The 18,934-nt window shown below is 35.0% G+C and overlaps 1 protein-coding gene across 1 annotated transcript in view; it reads right to left on the reverse strand.

The window, feature by feature from the left end:
* Positions 1 to 597: 597 nt before the first annotated feature.
* Positions 598 to 18,934, reverse strand: part of LOC150092069 (uncharacterized) — a gene marked incomplete at its 3' end in the record, with an annotated part of 87,420 nt that continues 69,083 nt past the window's right edge. Inside the window, exons 14-16 of the mRNA XM_090415334.1 lie at positions 10,898 to 11,008; positions 3,295 to 3,432; positions 598 to 737 (exon numbers count right to left, since the gene is read on the reverse strand). Of these exons, the coding sequence (XP_090271460.1) occupies positions 598 to 737; positions 3,295 to 3,432; positions 10,898 to 11,008 (389 nt within the window). The remainder of the gene's footprint in view (positions 738 to 3,294; positions 3,433 to 10,897; positions 11,009 to 18,934) is intronic.

An 18,934-nucleotide genomic window follows, 5' to 3' on the forward strand; every position in this document is an offset into this window, starting at 1 on the left:
TATGCTATACCAAAACTTCCTACCTGTTGCTGCTGGCCCTGTGATATTGGACTGATTTCTCTTTCCAAGTTATCTCGTAATCTTCCACCGTAAAGTTCACAACGTAAGCTGGAAAAGAGATTTATCCGAAAAGGCAACCATTTTTGGTCTTCAATGGTCCAGTGACGTCTATCAAAGGCAAGGAGTAGACGTAGTTGTTGATGATTTTATGCTTTGTGTAATGCTTGAGAGACAGGATTACTAGGCTTTCTGTCAGGCATAAAGACAGAAACCTAATGTTTACTGTTCGTTAACGTTTTAATCAATTTTATATTTAAATGGATTTGCTTGAGATTATTGTGAATGTTTGAATAACTAAACAGGAAGAAAGCTAACGATGAACCACTGCAACATACTGTTTTGTAAGAACATCTTAGTACAATTTCTGTTTAAACGAATAGTATTAAGCAAAACTACAAGAATAATAATTTCATTTCTATGAAAATTTTATCACAATGCTTGAAATATGTAGTAGAAGTGTGAGTTTCTAGTCGTAATAGAGCTTTAATCCAAGATTAGATATATAGGCACCCATTTCAATAAACAGAAAATACTCACCGACTGCTTGAAATCATTTTTAAATGTGTTAACATCAAGCCAATGTTCAAAGAATTCTTCTGATCTTCCATTGTCGTTTGTCATTACTGGCGATCCATATTTAATTCCTGGTTTTAATCGGATGGTATATGAATGTCCAGCTGAAAATAAAGAATAACAATTAGGTATGGTAATGCAAGTCGATGCTAAACATATTTTACTCAAGTACTGTATAACACTGAGTAAACAGTTCTCATTTACTGAATAAAAATCCATACCAAATTGTAATTTCATAAGCACTATGTATGCGTACTAGAATCTTCAGCAAAAGAGTAAAGTAGACCATTCGATCCATTTTAAAATTAACTTTCTTTTCAGGGGGAGGGAGGAGGAGCAGATCCCACATCCAATTGTAATCAGGCAGATTTGCTGGCCTATAACACTGGAGAGATTACTGGGGTGCATACTAGGATTAGTGTCGTGTAGATTATTTACCGCGATGCAATGCACATTAATTGCCGTTTTCCTCTTTCTATCTCTGTATTTATGAATGGCATTTAGATTAAACAGGTAAAATTTCTGTCCTTCGGACACTTTATAAGCGGAATCCTAAACTTTAATTTCGAAAGTGTAAAAATTAAAACTTAAACAGAAAAGTTTCTTCTGCATAAATTTTTTATTCAACAGAATTTTTTAAATTACCCATTTGTTATCCGAATCTAAATATTTATTGATGACTGACCCCAGATGGATGAGTGCTTTCTGATGTGTCTTAATTAAGAAAATAATGGAAAAAAATGAAGTTATTTATTTATTTATTGCTGTTGGGATAACATGTGTGGAAAGAACTCAGCATGAGATTACAGAAACGGCGAATAACAATATTTTTTTAAGAAAGAGTTAATTATAAGTTTATTAAAGGTCGGTTCATGTATAAATATCTGTATAAAATATTAAATGAAACTCAAGGAAAAAACTAAGGAAATCATGTAAGAGAATGAAAGAGGGAGAAAATAACTTTTTTCCGATGCAGGACGATTAAAGCGGAACAACTGGTTTTTATGTTATTCTTTTTTATACTTTTACACATAATAAAAATCGGATGGGGAATCTTGTGATATGCCCCGGTGGCGATTACACCCAATGATTCATTTTCTGTTCTTTTTTTTTCAGCATTGAGTTGATTAATCCATGGTTACCATTCTGAGACCTGTGATGTATTTTTTTCAGAGTACTACTGTTCTTCTCTTCATCAATATAAAAGCGACTTTAAACGGATTTTCTAATACCTACGTGTATTGTATATGTTTAATGTATGAAATTAGGGAATTCATGTGTTTATGCTATAAAGCCGCCGTAGATGGTCTTATATGTTTAAGTATGAAGAGTAAGAAACTACTGCTAATACTAATAATGATAACAGAATTATTTCTTTCTGAGATTTAGTTTCATTAATTAATTCCACTTAACTAATTAAGTTCAGTTAATTAATTTGCCATCAGATTTTGAGTGCACAAGAATCATTCTTGTCAAAATAGGTTCATTTGCGTGCAATTACTCGAGTAAATCAGCTGTAGTTACTCCTTTTTGGAAATCTTAATCCTGTTATTTAAGATTATTTTCATTATTTTTAATGCAAGAATATTAGGGAGGAACAATAGTTTTTTCATGCTATTCTTTGTTACATACTTTTATAAATTGGTGTAATCACTGATAACTGAAGAGGAATATTTCCTGTTTCGAGTAATGAATTAATTAACTCCTGAAAGATGTTTTTTTGAAGACTGAACTTTCTCTTAACACTGGGAGATCTGATTATATCATTCCTGGACTTGATTGGTTTTGCTCATTTCAGTTGTCAATGCAGGTTCTTCCATTGTGACTTAAGGAAAAGCCATGCAATATACTTGCTGTCGGAAGTCATCTTTCTCAGATGGCAGGTATCGGGAGTGATATTGTTTTAGTTTTGCAGTATTACTATTATTAGGAAATGCTTTGTTGAAATTATTAGCGATCTTTGGGTGTGAATCTCATAGATAAATTATTTTAGTATCATTATTGAGAATTTCTTCTATTATTTATTGGCTCATTTATTCCCTACTAAGTTTTCCTAACATCGCCATTCACTGGCTGGAAAGGGATATTTAGTAGAATCTATTTGTTTTTCTTTCTTCATTGTTTCTACATTCCAAAACTGTTTTATAATTTCTAATATTTGTGTTTTAGGTGTGGTTTTGACTTTCGTTTTTCAGATTTGCATCTTATGGCTGAAGTAAGGGTATAATATTATTATTATTCCAGGATGAATACCATATTTTGTTTCTTAGTTTAGTGATTGTCGGGTTGCTTTCTCATATATGTTCGGAATGTTTTGCATATAAAATCGCAATTAGGCTGTATCCATAGGTATTTGGTGTTAGTTGATTTAATAGTGAGTCTATTATGCAATCTGTGCTACGTTGATTGCTCTAATACTTGGGCTATACCAGTGATCCTATACAAGGGATCCGATGAGAGGAAAAAAGTCTTAATGGGAAAAAATATAATAATTGAAGAAAAGAAAATGTCAAATCCATATTTATTAAAAGGAGAGCCGCATACAAGTGCTAATTACGTGTATTGTGTGTAATTTATTTGCAACAATATTATTTTGCAAATAAATAAAAAAAATTTACTTCGTTATTAAAATGATAAGATAAATACTTTTCGGATACTTACCAATAGTACATGATTGTCCAGCAACGTATTCGGAAAATCCAGCTGGGCAAGTGCAACTTGGTTCATTCTGTTGGTTAACCGTACAAAAAGCACCGTGTGCAATGCAGTCTTTCTTGTGTTTATCTTTTCCACATATTGCTGCCACAAAAAAAAATTAAATTAATTAAATAACGAATAAATATTCTGTGCAATGAACACAATAATTCCATTAAAGATATTAATTATAAGGTAAGAAGAACTAATGAATAATATAAAAGTTAACTGATCTCCTTTTTAAAAAGTATTCTTCCACTTGTCAGAATTTGAGTATAAAATATGCAATATTCAACAGTGAGTTCTTCATCACAATTCAACAAAATGTTGCAAAATTCTAACACACACACATACACGCGCACGCGCGCGACGCGCTATCTTCATTACGTTAAAGGAAAATTAAAAAATCGCTTGATGTTTTTCTTTTCCAGCTGTGAAGGATAAGCGAAAACAGATGGTTATGAGGAAGTAACTTGACTGAGTCTGTGAAAGGAAACATTACACAGACTCAGTCAAGTTACTTCCTCATAACCATCTATTTTCGCTTATACTCCAGCTGGAAAATAAAAACATCAAGAGATTCGTTATTTTTCCCTTAATGTATTGATCACACACGTCACTGATTAATGGCATTAGAATGGTTCCTTCTAATGTCATTCATTTTTATGGAGGAGTTTGGCGTACCACTGAAAATGAGTGAGCAATATTACAAAGATGGTTGGGCTGAGATTTATATATTGCTATCGGTTGGTGTATGGCTGAGAAGGAGTTTTTTAAGATTCTGATCTTATTTGGAGATCTGGTTAAGACGTAATATTCATCTTTGTTTTTCTTCCTGCGATTAGCCTGTGCTTTTCTTAATGTTAATGTCTGATTAACTTTGGATAATTTTATAGGATATTAACGGGGCCAGGTGGCGAAACTATAATCTGAATAGAAAGCGAGGGTTTTGTATTTGAGTAATATCGAAATCAGACCTTTTTTCCTCCCCTCTGCAGTTGTTTCAATCTGCAGTGTAACCATAAGGAGAAGCTGACGTCGTATTCCGGTTCCGATGTCATCCAATTTGTTACTGTAATGACAAAAGAGTTTAGATTATTACTCAACTTAGGTAATCCTGACGATACTGCCAACACTTCTGACTTTTTTGCTTTTTTAACCATTTCTCTTTTCAGATGTAATATAGATATCTGTTCTCCTCTTCGTAAAACTCAGATAAAAACCAAGTGAAAGTTTCCGTTACCATGAATCGTCATTCACTCAGGTGGATGATGTTGTTAGATGTAGTTTAGATGATGTTAGATTAATACTAACTGCAAGTGACGCAATATCCCTTTCAGCATGATCAGTGGAAACGGAGAAAGAAAACTCAATCAGGTCATCAATCAAGTATTGAGTTCAGTGCTTGGGCGTTTGAAGACCAATAAAAGCGATAAATAAATGCAGAAATTTTGAAATTTTTTACCATACATATTTACGAAGAGTGAAACGACAGGACTGATTTAAATTAGTCTTTGCAGGGGTGGTTCGCATAATGTATATTAGTATTTCGGTGACGAATTCTGGTTAAGTGTATGTGGAACAAAAAATCGGTTTCATTTTTGTTAGCCTTTTTGTCTTCCTTTTTATGTGTTTTTTATGTTTTGTTTTTTGTGGTAATTTTTCTAATGATCAGAAGAGCAGTACTACTACTACTACTGCTAATAATAATAATAATAATAATCTCCCCGAAGGCACACGACCTTTTCGTGGCGGTGGGGTTTGCGTGCTTCAATGATGATGTGAGCTATTCTACCGGTAGCCGAGCTGCCAGCAGGGCCGTCCTTGTCAGACTGGTCTCAACTGAGGAGCCAGATAACAGTGTTCCATCCCCATCTTAATGGTGGAAAGAAAGAAGAGATCTATACCGAATCAGTCGACGCCCGAGTCATCAAGGACTGCGTCAGATGTTGGGGATCCTGGGCATCAGGCGACAAGTGTGCTACAGGACCCATTTCTCCTTGCAGGGCAATCAGGGCAGGAAGCTGAAAAGCGGCCGGAAGAAACCAAACGTAAAAAATGGAGTTTAGAAGAAAACAGAAAATTTAGGAAATGTTTTTACAGATCAACACTAGAAAAACGAGGTTTCAGAAAGCGTATGCATTTATTTTGGAAACAAAAATTCCCAGAACATGCAATAACAGAACAAAGACTTTTTGACCAAAATCATATCATTTTCCTTAACAAAATATTTACCGAACTTTAGCTGCAAGAGTTATATAATAAACCGACAACTTTAATAAACAGTTAAAATAAACAGTTATATAATAAACCACTAACAGCAAATCATCAGGAGGTAGCATTTAAGGTACCATTTATGGTTTCGCAGGCGGTGGTGTTGGGTGCATAATCTAGCATCTAGTTGAGCAGATGTCAGATTTGTTTCATGTTGTTTTGTGCAGAGTTTAATTTGTCTCTGTAGTGGTTTCTTTTTGCATTTCTTATTTGTGTTGTAAGGCGATTCCTTGTTATTCCTAAGACTAACGTTTTATTTCTAGGATTAAGTTTTAAACAACCCAAAATCCTTTGGTTGTTCAAAAACAACCCTGGGATTTCGGGTTGTTTTTGAACGAATTCTGACTTTCTTTGCAGTTTTCTTATAAATTTACTCCAGTGTTAGTTTAATGTTGTTGTATAAGATATATGCTGAATCTGATGTCATGTGTTCCCAGTCGGGTTTTCTTATTTATTGGTTGACTATTTCTTCGTCTATTATTGTTTTGTGTTACTTTTCTTCTATGGGGCATTGCATGGATATTGTCTTAGTGTGCAGGTTTAGCCGTGAAGTAATAATCTGCTACTTTGCACTTCATGACTGATGCACTGTACCTGTTTGGGTGGTGTTCGAACGTTTATATGATCTAGACAGGAGGCAGCGATAGTATTTCCAAATAATCCTTCTCTAGTAAATGATGTTATTGTTGGTATTACCTTATACATGTGTAGCGTGCTTAGATATTGTACAGTGTTGTTCTGGTTTTCGTTTGCAATATTTATGTTTATGCCGCCGATTATCATTAGATATTCAGTTGAGCATATTTCTTGAGGTGAAAGCCAGCAATTGAGTTCGTGCAAGAATTTTATCATGTTTAAGTTTGGTGGCCTGTAAATATCATTTGCAAACACCAACCACCACTGCCCTTAATTCTGACCTCCAAGCCATTCACCAATGGGGATCAGATAACCTTGTCAACTTCAACGCTAGTAAAACCCAGTTCTGTCTTATTTCTCACAAAAAAGAACCATTTCCCCCCAGGATCGTTTTCGATTACACTCAAATTCTCAGATAAGATGAAATTTCTCTTCTCGGAGTTACTTTGACATCAAGCCTCTGCTGGCATAAACACATCACAACCATTGCATCCTCAGCTTCCAAAAAACTAGGTTTTCTCTTTAACACAAGAGGCTACTTCACCTGTAAACAGCTGTTAACACTATACAAGTCACAAATCCGCCAAGCTCTCAAATACTGCTGTCACATCTGGAGTGGGGCTCCAAAAAAGCTCCCTCAAAATTCTTGGCTCAATACAGAGGAGAGCAATAAGACTAATAAATGACCCATCCCTCACCAACTGACTCCCCAAACGTTCACATAGACGCTTGGCTCTGCAAACTGTAAATTCTATAAATATTTCCATGGAAAATGCTCATCTGAAACAGCATCAACAATTCCCCTCACCCTGTACTAAGCCCATCGGAACACGTACAGCTGCTGCCCAACATCCTTTCACAGTACATCTTGAAACCCACAGAACAAGTTTCTTTTCCTCCTCATTCATCCCTGCCACTGCAGTACTGTGGAACAGGCTTCCTACCAGACGTATTTCCCAAGGTATGCAACATACAGGCGTTCAAATCAAATGTAAACAAGTGTCTCCTTTCGCAACCCACCACCCATATACGGTACTAACATACTATAGGTTGACCAACCAACCTCCTGTATATGGGCCCAACATAACAAAAAATAGCATTAATTTTATGGGATGATGTCTATTGGTGGTATTAGTGATTTCGATGCAAAGGGTTTCAGCATGTTCAAACTGATAGACAGTTTCTTTGCTATTAATTTATTTTCGATAAATATTAATATTCCACCCCCTCTATTCGTTTGGCGGCATGATCTATGTTGTTGGAAGCCTTGAATGTGGAAAGCAGTCGCTTCGTCATTAGTTATGGATACTTCTGTTAGGATTAGAAGGGGTTAAATACTCAGAGAGAAAGATTGGTGTATTGTCTTGTGATGCGGTTAAGTCCTTGACAACTGGTTTTTTTCAGAAAGATTGGTGTATTGTCTTGTGATGCGGTTAAGTCCTTGTCAACTGATTTTTTTCAGTCTGCCGGCTTTTAGGAGATTGTCTCTTGTATTGTTGTGTAAATATTTTGATGCAATTAGCTCTGTACAGTTTAGTGATCCAGGTAACAACATCTCTTCTCTACAGGAAAATGAAGCATATTCATATTAAAGAAATACGGCCAATGGCCATTTTCTACGAAAATTTACTCTTTCAGGTTTTCTTTTCAGATGATTCTTTTAGAATTTTGTAGAGAGCATTCCTTTACTTCCTATGTTATGCATTTAAGTAAACATTTTTTGATATCATAATTTTCATAATATTGTAGATAATTTTCTTTTTTTTTTTCTTTTATAAGAGTTTTATCCCCCAAAATCCAGTAAACGATAGAGAAACGTATTGGTGTGTAAAAAATTTAATTGATTGATGCTAATAGCTCTGTCAAGTTTGGTGATCCAGACTTTCGTAACCGTGGGAGTTATATCAAAAATAATGTCATCATTTTTGGAGCTATGGCGATTCACAGCAAGTCATTCTCTAAGGCCTCTCTCAAAAAACGTATGCAGTCAGTCATTCTTCGACTTACGTCCGTTCAAAGATACCTGCGTGATTCCATAATGGAAAAAATAATATTTTCGACTATACTTTCGAACAAGACAAAAGCAAGCGTAATGTAAAAAGCTTTTTATTTGGCAATGCAGTGGCAACAGCGCATTCAGCGGTAACCTCCCTCGGCAGTCAGCACGTGGCTTTAACAGTTCCTCTTGATTTTGTGTTTAACAAATAGGTTATTTGTGTATTTATAGTTAAATATATTTTGCTATATTTTGTGCAACATGGCCCCTGCACTCCCAATTAAAAACCTAGTGAAGAATCACAGAAAAATTGCCGAGCAATTGATCCTGAAACGAAGTTGCAAGTTCAACGATAGTGAGTTAGCAAAGTCAAGGTCCTATCGTTGATTGAAAAAAGATACTTCCATCATGCATGAATGACCTAAACCAAAAGCGCATACCTCTTAGCACTATGACCATAACCGTTATGGCACTAAGTCTCTTTAACATGCTGAAGGAGAAAGCAGCGCCCGATTTCGACTACGAATTCAACGCTTCTTTCAGTTGGTTCATGAGATTCAAGCAGCGTTTTGCGCTTCATAAAGTGAAAATATATATGGTGAATCTGCAAGTTCCGATGAGAAGACTGCCAAGGCGTTTGTGGAGAAATTGGATAAAATTTGTACGGAGGAAAATTATTTTCCACAGCAAATATTTAATATGGATGAGAATTCCTTGTTTCGGAAAAAAATTCATCGGACAATTCATCCTCACAAAGCTGATATCCAATCCTGATTTCAACGCTCTTGAAGACCATGTTATGATTCTGTTAGAGATAATGTGGCTGGATATAAAGTGAAATCATTTGTGATATGGCACAGTGAGAATCCACGAGCCTTCAAAAACATTAGGAAGTAGACTGTCTGGCTTTATCAAGGCGTTTATGGAAAGACCTAAAAACTAGTAAATGAAAATTGAAAGGAACATAAAAAACGTTGTAAACCAACTAGTAGCTAAGGTTACACGTTTGCGTGACAGACAGAACTTATTTTTCTTATTCATTATCACGCATGCGTGTTTGTTGTAAGCGCGTAATGTGATTACTGGCTAGCTATAGTTCAGCTTGATTAAGAGAGAGGATAAAGTTTTTCCAGGAACTGTTTAGAATTTCACCCTCATTTCTGTTGAGGTTTCCGTCGGTTATTGATACTATTGTGACTTCCTTGAATAAATGATGTCTGTAGTCGTCATCGAGATATGGCATGGGGCTGTTTTGCCACTCTATCGTGGTTAGACGTACAGAAATGATGTGCTAAGCCGGAAGAGATACTTCTGTTGTGGTTGACATCACCAACATGTTCTTTTTGTCTGATTTCTAAACTCCGTGAAGTTTGTCCGATATAGCCAAGATCACAGAAGCAGTAAATGTAATATACTCCTGGATATTTGTAGAAAGGTACCTCATCTTTTGGGGATCCTAAAACTTGTCTGATGCTGGTGGTTGGTTTGAAGACCACCCTGATGTTGTAGGCTCTTATCAAATAACAAGTATTCTTGTTATTTGATAAGAAATTGACTTGATGAAAGGGATAACTACAGTAGAAATGTGCTGACGGTGGGATTCTTCTTGTCTGGGGTTGTCACTGTATAGATTTTTTTTATGATGTTTTGAGGATATCCATTTTATGATAATGTGTTGGCTATTAGTGAGAGTTCAGTCTGAGTATCCTCCTCTTCTGATATACAATAAATAACTAATAAATAACCGACGGAAATCTCAACAGAAATCAGGTTGTAATTCTAAATAGTTCCTGGAAAAACCTTATCCTCTCTCTTAATCAAGCTGAACTACAGCTAGACAGTAATCACATTACACGTTCACAACAAACATGCATGCGTGATAATGAATAAGTCCTCTCTGTCACGCGAACGTTTAACCTTAGCTACTAGTTGGTTTACAACGTTTTTTATGTTACTTTCAATTTCATTTACTACTTTTTACGTCTTTCCATAAACTTCTTGATAAAGCCGGACGGAACTGCTGGCGAAACTGGTAGGCTATAATATAAGTTTGTTTTTATGGTCAGCATTAATAAAATTATATTTTAGTTATGACGTAACTTCATATTTGAGAAATTCTGAAATAAGGTGTTTTAAGCTTTATTTTACAGAGCTGTTTCATGTAATACTGCTCAATTATGTTACATTATGTAAGATATAATTTGAGTATTGACATTGTGGCATTGCTTCCCTTTATATTTTTGATATTTCCATATTTGGAACAGTGTATCTTCCACGAGAAAAATGAAGCAAACAAACAGAATATTCTGTTGAGAGAGAGAGGGAGAGAGAGAGAGAGAGATTCATCGAATGATGAATTAGCGTCATGGAAAATAATCATATAGGAAGACGGATATAGAATATTAACTTATTTGTTTGTAAAGGATATTATTTGCTTGAAGTAGAATGTACCAATTTCTTTTTAAGGTTGGAATTTACAGAAAAGAGTTTTATATGAATTGAAAAATAGAGTGAATCAATTTTATGATTTCCATTTGATCTCGTTTCGTGTTTTAAATCAGTTTATTTTACGAAAAAAAATAACTTAAAGGTTATGAAAACTATATTGTAATAAATTTCGATAATACAGGCACGTCATATATGATTTAGACACACGAGACTTACCTTCGCATGTATCTTTTTCTTTTTCCACATAGCCAAATGAACAAGTACACTTTCCATTTTTGCATTCTTTATTAACTCCACAGGTTATGTTGTCACATTCTGGTTGTATTTCTGAAAGTGTAAAGTAATAGTGACTTAAATTATTAGGTTTAATTATTAAATTTATTTAAATTATTTATTTAATTATAAATTACTAAATAATTTATTTAATATAAACTTATATTAAATTATATATATATATATAATTATATTTATATTATAATTTAATTATATTATATTATATATATATATATATATATATATATATATAATTTAAATTAAACTTTTTATGCATTTAAGAGATTGTTGTCCAATACTTGATTTTGAAGAGAAGGAAGATGCATATACAGTGAATTTTTTGTTATATATTTGTGTTATGCATGAATGTATTTGCATGTATTATGTGTATCTGGAGTATGTATTTTATGTATGTTTGCGTCTGTATTCGAGCTATGTTTGATTTTCAGATATCCATTGGAATTGTTGCTGTATTTTGTAATAGCAGTCTGTTTAACTGAGGAAAACAATGAGGCAGTTTGATCTGTGCATTTTAAGATGCAATTCCTTAGGTAATTAATTAACTAGATGTTACAGATTTTAAAAACATACTTGAGAAGAGAGGAATATAGAAACAGCATTAGAATATGATGATTTTTGATGGAATTAGCGATATGGCATCATACATACATTAATATTAAAACATTTCACTTTTAATTGTAATTAAGACATTCATTTATTTAGAAATAAAAATCAGTGAATACCAGGCTTGTCAACCCTCTAGAAATTGAAAATATTCTTTCCATCATCCGAGTATGAAACGTTTTTGGGTATTTATTTATCATAAAAATTACGAAAGTAAGAGAAATAAAATATCTCCATGAATAATAGTTATGTCAGGTTACAACCCACCGTATTTTACACGTACAAGAGTTTATACAAATATCCTTATTCTTGCATCGCTTATTGCAAACGTATCATCAGAAAGAAAGCCAATGAAACAATTAAGATGTATTTATTTATTTATTTAAGATGTATGTAATTAAGTATGATTATGTGACAGTTTCAATTGCAGAAGCTTGTGCAAGGAATTCACTATTAAATTTCAAATAGAATTAATAAATGAACATCTGTATATACATATTCATTAAAAAATGTAATTACCATCAGGCAATGATTTAAGGATTTGTTTGTATACACACAACCAGAACGCTTACACTGAGAATAATTCAGCAATACTTGCACGCGATTACATCAAGAGATCATATTTAAAGTTTCTTTTATGTAGTATCTTCGTTGGTTTTAATGAATTCTTGCTTTAGTCGTGATGATATGGAACGTCACTGATTTACTAAGTCCCTTGTTCAACTAACTTATTTGATAATTCCCTATATCTCAAGAAAGATAATAGATGGAAGCCAATTTAAATATGATAGCATGTCTGCATGGAATCTTCAGGAACCCTGTATATCGTCGTACTTCATATCGTTCTGATTATAGAGATAAATTGAAATTTTGGATTATTTTTATATACGTATATAATATAGGTATTTTTTAAATAGGTATATATTTAAATTGGCTTACATTTATTCATTCTAATTGAACTCTAATCATATGTGTGCTGCACGCGCATCTACGATATGACTTGTAAATAGGTGCCAATAGATAATCAACAATTTGAAATTATAACCTCATCTTATTCACTTTTATATCCCTGGTAAAATAGGAAGAAATATTCCAATTAAATTTATTTATTTCATCTACATTTTTAAACAATACATATGTCATCAACTGAAGTGCACAAATCATACTTTGAAATGACAGAAATATGTTATAGTATTCATGAAGAAGATATGAATATTGAAATTTAGAAATCAATCTACTTTGCATATTAAAGAGAGCAGTAGTCAATGCTGTGACAAAATCACTGTTGGTTGGATTTTGTTTACGAATTGAAAATCTGTGGTCATTCAAGTATTGTTGTCATTATTTCATTGTGAAAACGGTCATATTAGCAGCAGTCAGGAAATTGCAGAAATTCATAAATGATCAGTCATCTTTGTTCGTTTCTAGCTGCTTATGATAGGCGGGCAACTGTCATTGATTATTATCACCTCCAAACTTGATAGGTGAGTTTGCTCACACCAGGCAAACAAACCTTGCTCTAGTTGCAAAGCATAAGAAAGGAACTGCAGTGCTCAGGTTTCAGAAGCTGTGCAATGCTTCGATGAGGAAAGATTTTGAACAATGTTCATTCTTGCATTTCATTTTAGTTACATTATTTCTCGGTTTATGCATCTATGTGAAGGGTTGATGAAGAGTGAACCTAAATATACTACTGAATGCTTTCGGGTTGTTAGGGCCGTAACTATTCCATAACAATATTTAATTCTCTTCCTGCCTCATGATTACTGGGATAAAATAGAATAACCTGAGAGATATTTGGCTTAAAAGTGAAACTGGCTGAAATGGCATGAAAAAATTTTTTTCCGAAACAAATTTCCAGGTTTTAAGGGTCCGTGGTAGCTTATCTTCAAACGTATGATCATTAGAAGCTTGTGTTAAAAGAAGAGAGCCGCCATGTGGGAAAGAAATAGGGTATAGATCTATTTAGCGTTACGACATTGAGTGAGTATCAGTAGATGAAAGAAAATTATCTATGGAGAGAACATTGTGGTCTCAAGTGAAAGCCATTGTCATTGGCATGATGCAACTGGAATTGTATAATGAAGAATTCCAGTAGGAAATAGTGCACAAGCCTCTTGAGGCAATGTTGCACAAGCGGATACAATCCGTTTCGCTGTAAAGATCAATTCAAGTTGCCAGTACGATTTGAGTCTTTGGACACAAGCCCGAATCTTGAATTAGAAGCTTGTGTTACTAAATATTCTTACGTATCACTCGTTGCTGTTGCCATCATCCATTCCAGATTAATTTCTGTGGCAGTTGGAGAATTTTGTGTGACTCAACCCTTTAGTTACTATCTTATTCACCCACCTTCTGTAATTATAGGACTTGGGACTGTTGGTGACGATTTCTTCATTGACATCACAATCTAATTCGCCAGCCTTCTCCTTATTGTTTTTCAGTGAACATTAATGGTGTTTCAGGTACAGCAAACTACTTCTCAAGGTTCCAGAATAGCATACACTTTTATCTTTCTATAGGCAGGCACAGAAGACACGGTGACTAGAGACGTGTAATGAATAATAAAAAAACAAAAACCGAGGAACACAAGAACTGAAGTCAGAGCTTCAGACATTAATAGAAAACTTAATGACATAAAAATAGATCTAAACGAGCATATATCTAATGCTACGAAACAATTATTTCATGCTATAAACACAATTTAAGTTAGGAAACGGTTCCAATTTACGTGGATTACAGACGGTAAAATATTTTTTCGGAGCAACAGCACAGCCAAAATACACAATATTAGGACCGATGAAGATCTGAGTAATATTAGTAATAGTTAGCTACTAATGAAGAACCTGAAACCTTTATATATGAAATTGACTCTAACTTATTATACTACATGTAAACTTAGGACATGTATTTAATATATGTAAACATTGTAACGAAAGCTGCAGAGCATATAACAAATTGGGTGGTGTTTTAATTTTTTTGTGGATACATATAGAAACCGTATTCATTGTAACTTGCATATGAGTACTTGCGAATTCCCGCATCTACACAATATGAATAATAAATACTTCATTTGTATTAAAATACAGATCTCATGATTAAAAGAAATGATTTTATTGAGAAGTCAAAAAGGTAATGGAAAGTGTTAAAAGGATACAGATTTTTACCTTGGGAGGTACGCATAGGCTTGCTAAAAATACTGTATTACATACTTGTAATTCAACTCAATTGCAGTGAACTACCTCTGTTCATTGGATCTGAAAGAGAACCAAATCAGCTATGCTCATGACATGGCGATACAGAGTGGTATCCACATTGCACTTTACCTAGTTTCAAAGAACAGTAAAAATTGAAATGCCAAAATATGCAATTTTTGGGTTGTTCAAACGTTCTAGAGATTCTACAAGCTTTATCCCGAATTTTTGTTACAAAAAATTAATAATTTCGACACCATAGTCCATACACTTAAGTAGTAGTAACACGTTGAAACTAGGGAGGTCCATTGTGGACACCCTGTAGTTTTCTCTTCCAGCAATATTATAACCGTAAAGCATGAGTCTTTGGACTCCTTGGAGGTGTTACATAATAATAAAAATAAATAACACGTCCTCTTACATGGGGAATTCTAAATAACACGTCCTCTTACATGGACTAAATACATGGATTAAACACGTCCTCTTACATGGATTAAATAACCCGTCCTCTTACATGGACTAAATACATGGATTAAACACTTCCTCTTACATGGATTAAATAACACGTCCTCTTACATGGGGAATTCTAAATAACACGTCCTCTTACATGGACTAAATACATGGATTAAACACGTCCTCTTACATGGATTAAATAACCCGTCCTCTTACATGGACTAAATACATGGATTAAACACTTCCTCTTACATGGATTAAATAACACGTCCTCTTACATAGGGAATTCTACAACCCCGCCCCGTTGGGGCGGTTTGTAGAATTCCCCAACCGCACTCCTGCGTATCGTAAGAGGAGATAAATGGAGACCCAGTTCTCGAGAGTATAGCTGGGACCGTTTCGGGGATTGGTATAAGGGCTAATCACCCCCTCCCTGTAAAAAAGTATCTGATTACTTCCGTACACTGCAAATCTGGATGCACATATGCTCCTGGCAACAGACGTGACTTGCGAGACTCCAGAAGACGGTTATCTAGCCTGGTCTGATGCGATTAACGTATATATGACACATCAAGGTAAATGCCTTTCGGAACCCTTGTTATCGAAAGAAACACTTATGAAGCCAAAAAAAAAATTATAGATTGGATCACAGAATGTCAGAACACTGTACCAGGTAGGAAAAACGAGGAAGGTAACAAGTGAAATGAACAATTACAAGTTAGACATTTTAGGCATCAATGAACTCAGTTGGACTGGTTTTGGTAATTAAACTAAAGACAATAAGACAATATTGTACTCTGGATCAGAGGAAAAGCATGAAAAAGGAGTTGCGCTAATATTGAGCCAAAAGTAACCAAACGCCTGATGGAATTAGCCAAAAAAGCACAACATGCTGCAGAAAATGACCAAGTTAGACAACTTTATCAGATTATGAAACAAACCAATGGTAACAAAAAAGCAATCCCTTCCTCCATTAGAGAAAATAAGGAGAGTTATTCACGATTGAATCCAAAATCGAAGCAAGATGAAGAGACTAATTTGAAGAAACTTGTTTGAATAAGTCTATAAATCTATTGTGCGAGCAGTATTGCTCGCACAAAAGATTTATAGACTTACATTATTTATAGAACAAATATGGGTCTTAAACATGGAAACTTACCAAGGCACAAAGCAATAAATTGGACATTTTCCAAAACAAATGTTTAAGAAGAATTTTAAAAATCTTCAGGCCAAATACTTCTCCAAGTCAATAGGTGAACAGATTCGCCTAAGAAGATGGAAATGGACTGGATATGTTCTTCGCATGTAGATAAACAAAATTCCCGAAGTAGCACTGAGTTGGATTCCAGAAGAAAGACGCTCTAGAGGTCGTCCAATATTAACTTGGAGAAGAATGATGGAATCCGAAATGAAGGAGGTAAGGTGGGCGAGTTGGGCAGAAGCAAGAGCAGCTGCGAGGGAGAAGGGCAGATGGAGAAACAGCATTGCAGCCTTATGTGCCAGTAGGCATGGAAAGACTTGACGATGATGATGAAAGCATAACATGAAAACTGGAGTATTTAAGTATGCAGAGATGGTTCAGTCAAACCAAAATCAAAATGAACATTCAGAAAACTAAATTTAAATTTAGTTTTCTGAATGTTCATTTTGATTTAGGTTTCCTGTTTAAACTGAAGGATAGAGAAGGAAACTTGGCAATTAAACAATTCTACTTCGTAGCGCTAAAATTTACTGAAGTTTCGATGCTATTGAGAGGGTCGACACTTAATAGTATCTGGGCATACTGGAGGTGATCATAATCAGAAATGAAAACTCCATATCCAAGCAGGATTCAGACAATCTAAGATATGCAGTATACAGGATGCATGACATTAAATGCATAAGATTTCATACGTTTCTATAGACTTTATGCACTGAGTAACTTTGCATTAGGAACATCCACCTTAAAACACTTTAGCCCTCATCTCTCTCTCTCTCTCTGTCTCTCTCTCTCTCTCTCTCTCTCTCTCTCTGTGTGTGTGTGTGTGTGTGTGTGTGTGTGTGTGTGTGTGTGTGTGTGTGTGTGTGTGTGCGTGCGCGCGTGTGCACTCCAAGCTCGCGGATTGCTTAGGAACAGTTTCTACAAGCTGTTGAACATCCTTCATGCTTAAATTGACTCATTTGCGCTTCAGCAACTACGGCAGTTCACACTCATTCTATGGAGGTGTGGATTAGCAGTTCTCACACCCCGTTCTAGCTTATCCCACATATGTTCAATTGGGTCACAGTCGTGAGGATGAAGACCAAGGCAATGTAGCGAATTCGTTATCGAATTCCACCAACCACTCAGTAGGTGTACGAGCCGGATGACAAGGTGAGTTAGTTGTCCAGTTGAAAGATGGCACTGTTGTTGGGGTAGATCTTTCGCAGACAGGGATGTAGATAATCAGCTAACAGGTCCCCGTAGAATTCAGCATTCATTGTTTGTTAACCAACGACCTAGGACCTGGCAAGAAAAACCGTTTTAAACTGTAATACCACCTCCACAGAGCTATTGAACCCAATTGCTTCATGCTGTTTATGCCAAATGAACACAACCATTAGCATTGTGCAGCAGGAAACAGGACACATCACTGCAGACGACCTTCCATCCGTTGAGGTTCTTTAGCTCATGCGAAACGTTGTTTGCGATTCCTGGCATTCATTATGTGTATCTTTATTGTTTTCTGGCTGTGAGATTCCAGGCAAGGCAAGGTATGGTGCACATTGCATGTGGAAATGAGTGGAACTACGCTGTGTAATGGTGGATCTCTGTGATTGTTGCACGTCGTTGCTAAGATACCAGTCGTGACACCCTACACTCACCTCTAGGATCAACTATGAGTGGATGACGAATGTGAACTCTTTTGCTGGATGTGTATTCATAGTGAATCCAGTCTTGGCAGACACTTCATGTAGTAGTACGGGAACCACAACAAGTGCTGTTGTTTCCGAAATGCATTCTTTAATATTCGATACCTGTCCTCCGGGCCCGAACTATCTGCCAGCGTTCAAATTAGCTTACGTCGCCACGTTTCCCTATTACTGGCAAATGTTTACTGATTACGGAACATGCCGCACGTGGCGTTGATATCATATGGTACTTCGTTATCACGCCGAATATGTTCGGGGGAGGGGGCGAAGATTTTCTAATGCCAAGTTAACTCAGTATATCTGGAATGATTTACTAAGAATTTGGTATGAAATTTGTAGTTGGAACATGTAAAAATATCTTTGGCAAATTGCATAATGTTCACAACAAAATATTAAAGAACATATTCAGTCATAATCCTGCAGTAGTTATAACATTTAACCGTCCTCAAATTTAGGAGGATATACCTTATAACATACTTTTTCTTACATCAAAATAAACATTGGATTAGTTTCAATGCCCACACCGTACCTTCAGGCAAGATTGTTTTGGAAAAAGTGAATTATTTTAGAAATATGGATTTTTAGTATTTCTGACCAATAGTTCAAGATACAGTGTAACATTTGTTTCAAGATTAAAGATTATTAGTTCTTCTAAATTGTAATGCATAAATTTAAGATATTATGCATTACAGTATATTGGAGATAAATGGGCAAACTATATTGCTTTAGAAAACGGCAAACAGAAAATAAACTCTTTCAGTAGTATGAAAATGATTTTTTAGAAGGATGTTAAGACAACATCGTTTATTCGGAGTGA

This window comes from Typopeltis vanoorti, unplaced genomic scaffold (assembly GCF_054136105.1).
Source record: "Typopeltis vanoorti isolate ZY-2024b unplaced genomic scaffold, IOZ_Tvanoo_1.0 HiC_scaffold_829, whole genome shotgun sequence".
Lineage (NCBI taxonomy): Eukaryota > Metazoa > Arthropoda > Arachnida > Uropygi > Thelyphonidae > Typopeltis > Typopeltis vanoorti.